Here is a 10,837-nt window from a genome sequence, read left to right on the forward strand (position 1 = left end):
TTTGTTCATTCGTATTTATATATACTTACAATAGCTAAAAATTTCAGCAACTCTGAAGGCTGAGGAGGGGTGGGTGTTGCAGGCGCCGTTTCCACGGCAGACGCCGTACGCCTCCAACGTTTGAAAAGAACACCGTCCTCCTTGCCACGCCAGCGTTCTTCATCTTTGCCAGCAGCGACCTGCGGACAACAGAAATAGCACATTGAAACACCACATCACAAAGCACACTACAGATTATTTCACTATCATTTATTTAGTGTAGAACACCACACAGTATTATAACGTACCGCTAGTATTTTGTTAGCGGTGTAGAGGAGCCCGCCTGGGCCGAGGCGGCTGAACACCGATTGGCGGGAGACACTATTCATCTTGCTTGTAACAGTCATGGCGTACGCGAGCGTTGAGAGCGCGAACACAAGTGAGCGGATAATAGAGCGCGAGTAGCAATCGACTTGACGTCTAGTGCTTACTTGCAAGTGATGCCAGAGGGAGGGCAACGTTGCTTATATAGAGACCTCGGCTTTCTCGTGACGTATGCTCGCGCCCGCACCGCACGCCTCCGCCGCCAGTTTTCCTAACGTTTGTTTTTCATATATAGCTAGAGAGACTAATGCATTCCGCGCCTGGAAAGGACCTATAATAGTGCTATTTTTCAAAATATTTTTTTTATCTCTCAAGCGTTTGATCTTAATATTATGTAATTTTTTTACATCTGCATTAGATAAATAAATATTTTGCAATTTTAGTCCCGTAATTAATTTAAATTTAATCTTTTAATCCTTTTTATCAAAGGTAAGTACAAGACATAACTAGAAACCAATAAAAGTTTATTTTTATATAATATTAAATAATTTAAAAGAAGTTCTACATAATAAATTTTTGTTTGGTTACGATTAAGTTACATTTAAAATCTTAAGGATATTAAGTGTAGTCATGTCATAGTACCTGCTACTAAAGACATTAATAAACACCCATATGTATTATAATATATTATTTATTTTTAAAAATACTATATATAATGTAGTGGTGTGATGCGTGTTGGGTGTAATTATACGTATTTCTTAAATAATTTTTGTTTCAGATTAATTATTCTAATCTAAGTACTTAGATACTCAAAAAGCTGGGATACATGTAACCGGAGCATGAAATGACGTAAGTGCTTTGTTTTTAAGACAAAAGCCATGACGTGATGGGAAGACGCGTTTTGCATCCAAACGTGTCCTGACGTTGATTATATAAAAACATAACAACGTATGTTGCCCAATTACAAAGTACAAAGGTCAGTACAGGAAAACTATTTAGAATAAACTGTATATAATTATATCTATTATCCAGTTATATTCGTGGATAAATTTTGATCTTTTACTTTTATTGACATGTTAATCATGTTGATTTATTTATTTTTTATTGCACACTTACAAACATATAAAACAAAGATAAACTAAACAAAAGCAACTTAAAATTAGTATACAAGTGGCGGCCTTATGGCTAAAAACCATCAGGCAACCGTTTAAGCTTTATATAAATTTTGGGTATTTGTTAACGTGAATCGAATATCGATTGTGGAAATAAATACAAATATAAACAAACTAACTAAAAAAAGCACATACTCACATACTACCTACGTCATAAAAGTCCGTTCGGATTTAACATTACCTAGACCAGTGGTTCTCGAGACTATTTCGTGTAACGCCCATTTCAATAATAAATTATTAATTTTCAATTATTCCCTCTCACCAATTTATTAAAAAATATATAAATGAAATAACAATTGTTTTAATAATTAAAAAATGTTATTACTAAGTTATATTATATCCACATTGCGCTCAAAATCAGTTTATTTAATTATTATATTCAAAGTCGAGCATGAGACAGGTCTAAATTTCAATACATTTTCAAGTATGAGGAAGCAATTAGGTGTAAGCTGCCACTACTTCTACGCCCTCAATTTTTTTCTGAGCCTCTTACTCTTCTTATGTCTCCAACATCCACAAGAGGGTATAACGCACACGCTGAGAACGACTGACACGAACTGAAGACTTTATTCAGTTCAGAAGGTTACTATCAATAGTAGTAGATAATGTTTTAGACGTAATGCATGCAATGCAATTTGATTATGTTTATCTTACCCTCAATACTGAGCAACACGCAACTATGAAGAATATACCGTATATAGGTACGTATCAATCAAGTCACACAGTCATACTATCCTACTAATATTATAAATGCGAAAGTTTGTAAGGATGTGTGTGCGTTTGTTGCTCTTTCACGCAAAAACTACTGAACCCATTGCAATGAAATTTGGTACGTAGACAGCTGGACAACTGGAATAACATATAGGCAACTTTTTATCCCGACATTCCTACGGGATACGAACTTACGCGGGTGAAACCGCGGGGCGCAGCTAGTATTATATATATGATTTTAGAGTAAGTGGGTATTGAGTAGAATTTTTGAGTTAATCCAGGAAATCGATGAATAAATTGTACCCTTTCATGCAAAATGGGTCAGGGTTATGTTACAAAAGCTAATGCAGTTCGTAGACTTACACAGTACATTCTTACTTGTAGTATAGTATACATTTTAGCAGGGGCCGGACTAAAGTTATACACAAAAAAATTTAAAAGATTCAACATCTACCTATTGAAATCGAATTATTGAACCGTTAATTGCCACTAACTTTTTAATGCAGAGGGTTAGAATCATCTTCTTAAGACATAAATTTAGCACAACTACATACATTTGATTTTCTATTATATACAATTTGATATTCTATGTTAAAGAAAGACCGGCAAACATATTATAAAATTTAAATGGTATTTTAGGATTTTTTTTATACATAATATTCTCGTATAATAGTTGTGGAAGTCACCTAATTCATATAAAAATCAACGTAGTGGATTAATTTTAAAAAGATCATTCTGGCATGTCTATTTTTTGTCTAAAGTAAGTTATATACAATTTTAGGATATACTATGTTACTTATACTTATTTGAGAAACTCGGCTACTATACTAGGTAAAATTATTTTGTTTGGAGCTTCAAAAATCCGGCCCTAGCAAGTGCATTATGCGCAGACAATGATTTGCTTTATGCACAGTCTGGAGGCCGAAACTGCATATAGATTGCACTGTTTTTATCATGATTTGTCGGCCAACAGGTCAAACGTATGCATAATATATTTTATTGATGCATAAATTTGTTATATCACTCTCAATTATACGTAACTTGTCATATGAAGAAAACATCTTTTGGGTTCTTGCTCACTGAATACGCAAGTGATAGCATCTTAATACGTCATTGATCGACATTAAAAGAAAATTGCAATTGATAAAGGAAGAAGAAAATATGATGTAGTGTTCTACATATATTGAAGAGGTAAAGTATCGTGTAAATTTCTTAACAATCATAAAGCAGCACCAAAGGTAGAGTAAAATTTAGAGCATGGTCATTTTGTTGACGAGAATATTGTTGCTCGTACTTTTCCTATGTTTGTAATTGCTTGTGATCGTGCCTGTATGTGTAAATCAAATATGTTTAGCACCAGCTAACATTTAATGCTCAGTTTGCACAGCTTCGTATATGCCAGTGCATTTATAAGGGAATTATTGTCTCTTTCGTATGAAACGAATTCGTAAAAATAATAACTTGAAATTTACATTTGTAAATGAGCAAAATTCAATTATGAAGCAATTAAACTAATGGTGGTTTATGTTTAAATTCAATTATACGTCATTGTATCAAAAGTGAATATGACGTCAACAACGTTCTGTTTTATTCATTAGATATCATAATTAACCAGGTTTTATGTTAACCAAACCAGTTCTATATAGCATTAGTGCACCGGTACAAGTGACATGTGTTTTATTTTCGCTTTTCTGCTTCTGACGGTTGCTTTAAAATTCTAACGTCTCGTTTGGTTCGATAATAATCAGTAATAGAAATCAGAATCAATGAATAGAGAGCATTTCAATTTATGGGCTCGAAGCCAATACGCATTTTGTTTATGCATTGTTCATGTTTTAAAGACAAAGTTAAGCCCAGCAATAATTAGATTGAATGTGGGGGTCGAGCGTATCCTTTTCCTTACCCATCGTTTAAAACCCTCATCAATCCTTTCTATATCAATGGTTTGAAGACGGCAATCCATTTGTAGTCTTGAAGGCTGTAAATGTCATGACCCACCAGCTCCTGTGCCCACAATGACATAATAAAGTTTGTTCTTAATCATTTAACGTTATAGTTGAGTACTGATTCCATATCTATATATAAAAATTTAAAATACATTTAACTATATAGGGGTAATGATTCATTACTTAAATATTGCAAGCAAGAAAACAATGCCAGATATTATGTTTCTCTCGATTATTTCATTCAACTGTAAACACATGTTGTACGTCATTATTTAAACGAATATCGATGAATAAATATATTTTCCGAAAACACTATATTTCATCAATTGAACGCCAAATTTTACCGAAGTATTTAAATAGGCCTCATGACGTCGGACAAACTCGCGCAAATGGGTTTGCTATATTGTTGACACAGCTGCGAGAAATCCAACGGATGAGTTATATGCAACATTTTAAACAATTTAATATTTTTATGACTCATAAAATTTGTAACCAAAGAGATATATTAGACCTCTTCAATAAACTTCGAAAGCAATATCCAAACCAATATATCCAATCTTTAAATTAATAAAGTAAAATTATTTATACTTTTCTTATTTTCGACTAAGTTATTTAATATAAAAAATATATTTTTCTTAATTTCTACGTGTTATAAATGTGGCTTTCGCAATTCGTTAATTTATTTTGCCTGATACCATCATCGTATCCAACTGATGTAGCTATTTATTGAAAACTTTTTTACACGTGTACTTCATAGTTTATTGACTAATTAATTATTTGTAGATATGAATAACAGACATAAAAAACACGTTTTTTTATATGATTTTATCGTGATTGTTTGAACAGCTGCGAACGTATTGTTTAATTAGATATAACCTTTACCGACTGTCCAGTTACTTGCATGGATTAATGAATTCACGTCGCGTCCAAATAATGCAATATATACTTAAAACTAGTATTTTAAACGCCACAAACGGATCTCCATCGACATCATGTTTTGCATAATAAAATATAATTATGTGTGTTTTTGATATCTTTCTTTAAATATACGTACATATTTAAATATGAGATTCTATGAATATTTAATAAATGGAATAATTAATCTATTTTACAACACAAGACGGTGTAAATTTTTCATAAAGCGATCCTACAAAAATGTATATGTGCAGGCAATCATGTATTGAGTACCGACTAAGATCAACTGCACTGCATTTATATTCCAGGACGGATTGCTCTGACACAATATTTTGGACCGTACTCTTGAAGAACTTTGTGATGACATCCCAAGTAAGGAATTTAGATTTTTACGTATGGCCATGGTACACTTATTAAATAACTTTCATTTTATTAAAGCTTATTAAATAACTTTCATTTTCTAATTTTTAATAGGACTGTTACCGTGAATGAATTGAACTTGAACAAGAATTAAATTTAGCAAATTGTTACCTGCTCTATCATGTAGCTAGGTAATCGTATTTCAATAAAACTAGTAGTTGTGTTATCTTAAACAGAAGTAGGTGCCCATTCAGTTTGAGGATAATCTGCGACTCCTTGTAGGCGTCGCCGATTCGGGGTCAATTGTTATATCGGCAAGCGGAAGCAGACATTAGCGAATACAAATTATAAGCGAAGTGTAATCCAAAGCGGAACTCGTACACCATGTCTTTAGCGCCTTCAATTTGAGGACGAGCGCGGCGTCACAGCAAATGCATTAAAATGTTAACAGCGATCGCATGTATGCATAAACGCAGTGTTTCTCTAGAGGCTGAATAATAAATAATTGTTTTTATGTTGTGAATCACGTAAAATCACTTAACCACATAATGACGGCATTCGTGTAATTAATTAAAACGCCTTGCTCTATGTGATACGTACATTCCTGTAAATGTATATATTTCTATGAGATTCTCAATAAAACGATAGAAACAACAATGGAATGTGTATTGTATTCGACGATTTCGATGCAACCCAGGAAGCAAGAAAATAATTCAACCAAGTACGTGTGCCAAATTTTACGAGTTACATAGTTTGTTGATAAGAATCATAATTATTTTACAATCAAAATTCACAATATGAACATGACGGAAGGGGAAATGACGTTATTCATCCTTATTTATTCAATAAAAAACGACTTTAATATGCACTTAAAATTAGAGACTACGAACCAGGTTGGTTCCACACAGTACATTGTCTACTTAGTTAGGATAAATGCGAAGAGTCAGCGACGTCAAAGCGTAGTTTCGTAATGGGGTCTGTAGCAATAACTGGTATCATGCATGCATTACAACCAACCACATACCAATAAGGCCGAAACTCATGCTTAAGTCTAGTAAAATGAAACCTAACCCCTTTGGTAGGTTTTTTGAATGCCTAGCCCGGTTTATGTAATTGCAGGAAATGTTGCAGGGGTACAGCTTCAGTCAACCGCACACTCAATAACTATATAAAAGACAAAGGAGGCGGCTTTATTAATATGAAATATATACTCATATTTGTTGTTCACCTCGCCTCAGGCACGCGGACGAGGTTCTAAAATATTATCAAGGCTCTATAAAATCGGTCACAAATATTATAATCGAACGAAACTGAAGCATTTTATTGCCGTCTTAGTTTTTATTTTTTAATATTTTATTTTGTCATATTTACAATACAAAGATCATATAGATTCCGTGTTCGCTTCAACTAAGGACTGAATAAATTCGACAACTGCAAATATAACAGGAAAATTTTAAAAAATCAGTCGAATCAATTTACGTTTAAATAAAAATATTCCATATTTTATATTTATACCTGTCAACAACACCTCGTATATAAGTTTGAAAAGTATATTAATTATAGTATAAAAAACTAAACAAAATAAAGAATTTAAATTGTTTTATTTGGAAAGATGATTTTTCCTGTTTCGTATATCTATTTCGTAAAAAAAGCTAAAGCAAAAATGCAGTTATAGATACAATGGAATATTCTAAAACCCGTTTTGGTTATATTTTTTGCGGATTTCTATAGTATAAGACGGATTCTATATCATGGAACTTGATGTTGGAAGTAAGTACCTAGGGACCCGTGTGTGATATGGTTATGTGATGGTTTCCAAAGCGATGTTTCCTTGTGTACGAAGTTGATCGTCTCGTTACGAAATAAGGCGCATCTACAAGGCTACTCCGTGCGTCACATTTCACATTATTCAAAAATGTTTCGACATTTTCAGTTTAAATTTATTGTTTGAGCACCTACAAGAGTATAAATATTTATTTGAACCTACTACAAGCCCAACATTTTGTGAAAATATAACTATATAATTTTTTGTCCCTCATATCACGTTGAAGAAAATGTAGAGGCACTGTATTGATAGATATCGCATTGACGTATTTACTTTTGATGTATTTTCGAATAATAGTATCTATATATTGAAATGTTTTTTTTTATTTCAGTTCTTATGTTATAGTTTGCAAAGATCAGATTTTTTTGCTTGTGTTGTCGGATGGTAAACGCTACAACGTCCATAAAACAAAAAGGATAAAGAATGATAGGGGTAATGATAACAAAAATGATAGGGGGCATTATTTGATTGACTGAGAAGAGTAAGGAAAAGGATACGAGCCCCAGCTCCTCCACTCACTTTATTACACATATATTCACGTAAAATAGATCAAAAAAATTAATTACATTTCTGTTTGTAATTAATCATTTACATTATCAACTATTGAAAACTTGTATCGCCTACACATCATTACAAATATTACTAAATTATGGTAAAACGTTTTATATTATTTGACTCCTGTAATTTGACGTGTGTAGATCGGGATTTTACCATGTTTACTATAATCAGCATTCAGACAAAAAGAACAAAAGAGCTAGAACCCCTTAGCTATACAATTTACTCAACTGTACAAATTACACACGTAGCGTTACGATCACCTTCCTTCTCTTGACATCGTACCTTTCTTTACCACAGGACATCGAAATTATACGGGATGTCGTAAGATTTTCAAGATTATGTAATATGTTAATTCTATGATATGTCGTAACGATTTCTTGTTGTTGGTATTCGTTAGCATTACTTCATAATTCACATAATAGTGGGATAATGTCCAGATCCCGACATGAATTATATATTGTAGTGTTGTATAACACCATTAGAATTGCCTAGTACAGTATTATAATATTATCTGAGGTATTGCACAACACTATGTGGCGCCATCAGAACCATATTGGGTCACTTATTATGCACCTCGTCCGCTTCGTTACCGTTTTAATCAACTTTGAGCAAACACTAATTAATTATTCAGTAGCACTTGTTGAAATAAATACACGCTAAACAGAAAAATAGTTTGCGTTACATTTTATCTTATCGAGTATTCTTATTATTTCATCCTAAATTAATTTCGAGTTAAGTATTGCTATAGTTTACTGATACTACAATTTTAAATAGCTGAAATAGTGTAGAGGATTGTTAATTGATATTCTGTTGAATCAGTCATATACAACTAAATCAACATGTATTCCAACGATGTAATCCTATTAATATTATAAATGCGAAAGTTTGTAAGTATGGATGTATGGATGTTTGTTAATCTTTCACGTAAAAACTACTGAACCAATTGCAATGAAATTTGGTACGTAGACAGCTGGATAACTGGAATAACATATAGGCAAGTTTTTATTCCGATATTCCTACGGGATACGGACTTACGCGGGTGAAACCGCGGGGCACAGCTAGTTATTATGTAATTCGATTACTTCAACTAGTCGGACGTCGGTTGAAAAAAGCTAAAACGAAGGGGGTTCTCAATTGGACTATAATTTTTTAATGGCTTTGTTACTCGATTTCCACCGATTGACGTGATTTTCTAGTATTTCATAGGGAATTGTTATCATTTTAGAAATCAGAGCAATACCTCAGAGACGTCGGTGACCTTTTTTATAAGCAAAATGATCATTCAATGGCATAATATTGCTTTCAATGATACTTAGCGATATCATTTATATACAAGCATTAAACATAAGCATTTTAGCACTTTTATTTATCTATAGACCACTAAAAATCCAAAGAAATATTTACATGACGAAATTAAATCCTACATTCCAACGAATGAGCTAATTATATGTTAATAAGCCGATAAACTGGAGTCGTCTAATTATGACGTCAACAGTGACCCGACTGCGATTTGCGTCTTAAAAAAATTAAATTGTTTTCAAACCACCACAATATGTTTTAGAGCGTCAGTGACTTGAAGTTTTATTGAAATAGATTAAACAAATCGAAACGGAGATTCAGAGGTGGTCGTTTAATGACCCAAATTAGTGCATCCGGCCGTCTGTACCCCGAGCCCGCCCGCGGGGGCTGCCTACGCACGCATGCGTTTAAATAAGCTATCCTGGTAATGTTTACAACAATTTCAATACGCAGCTAAAATTTTTATAGCAAAAAATTATTCAATGTTTATATATTTGATTTTTTTTTAATACACACTTAAAAGCTTTTTTAAATATATATATCTCGACCAAGATGTAAAATTACATACGCATTTAAAAAAAATATTGTATTAAGTTGCATTCATATAATTTTTTTTTCATTGGTTTCCATGGTTACCTTAAAAACGTGACCCAAGACCCTAATAAAATAAAATTTCTGCGAAGTCGATTACACTCTCTTTCTCAGATATTACAAAGTGATGTAATGAGAATTGAATCCATACTATGAGTCAATAACGGAAACAAAATTATTAAATAAGCACGGATATTAATGTGCTATAGTTCTTACTGTGCTACTACTAGTAATAGTCAATAGAAATCGTCTATATCTAGGAAAAATCTTTATTCTTAATACAGGTACATACAGATTTATAGAATACAGATAGATAGAATTTTCAATCATTGGTTAAAACTTATCCGTCTCATAAAGTGTATGTACCTACACAATAATATAGAAAATGAACCTGTAAAATGCGAAAAGTCGATATTCGACTTTCGAAAGCTAGAAATTGAACAGATATGGAATATAGAAGAACGTAAACTAGTAATAGATACTTAAAAAGAACCGCCGTATCACAGTCATCAGTATAATGTATCGTCACCCTTTTGCCATTGCATTCTGATTTCTTATTAATAAAAAACATCACCCTGACTTCAACTGTAGGCGCATAAATATCTTCGGGTTAAAGGTGCCAACAAGGAAGCTAGCTGAATGATTTGTGAACATTTCCGCTTGTATTATCCAATGTGACGTAAAAGGTTCTCATTGCATTTAAATAAACAACACGATAATTCATTTAAATGCACCCGGGAAGTATTCAATAAAACGACTTTAAAAGGAGATAAAACCGAGCATTCCATTATTCCTTAAATCGTTTGAGTCATTTTAGTTTTATGATTCATTTGCACAAAATATACGTAATTTGTTTGATTGTGTTAAAACTAGCTTTCCGTCTGCGTAGTCAAAGGAAAAGATATACAGTACCCGGCCACCTGTATAAAATGTTTTAAAACTCTTTTACATAGACACGTCTCTAGCTTAGCTTTTCCTTTAAATTAATTGTATGTATTATATCCTTTCTACCTATTTTCCATCTGTCTTTATCCTCTACCTTTGGCGGCCTGGAAGAAATCGGTGATAAGCGATAGGGTCGCCTTATGAACTATGCAAGTCTAATTTATTTGTATATTTGCATTGTTTTTTATTTGGTGTGTACAAAAAATTGTTAA

At 32.7% G+C, this 10,837-nt stretch overlaps 1 protein-coding gene across 4 annotated transcripts in view; it reads right to left on the bottom strand.

Moving 5' to 3' along the window:
- Window positions 1-10,837, bottom strand: part of LOC119835260 (inositol-trisphosphate 3-kinase homolog) — a 61,531-nt gene that overhangs the window by 1,271 nt on the left and 49,423 nt on the right. For 3 of the 4 annotated variants that reach the window (XM_038359979.1, XM_038359983.1, XM_038359980.1), the window contains one exon: window positions 30-179. In XM_038359979.1, the coding sequence (XP_038215907.1) occupies window positions 30-179 (150 nt within the window). Of the gene's footprint in view, window positions 1-29; window positions 180-287; window positions 566-10,837 lie in introns of those variants that run through there. The other variant, XM_038359981.1, reaches the window with a different exon arrangement.

This window comes from Zerene cesonia, chromosome 20 (assembly GCF_012273895.1).
Source record: "Zerene cesonia ecotype Mississippi chromosome 20, Zerene_cesonia_1.1, whole genome shotgun sequence".
NCBI classification, from domain to species: Eukaryota; Metazoa; Arthropoda; class Insecta; order Lepidoptera; family Pieridae; genus Zerene; species Zerene cesonia.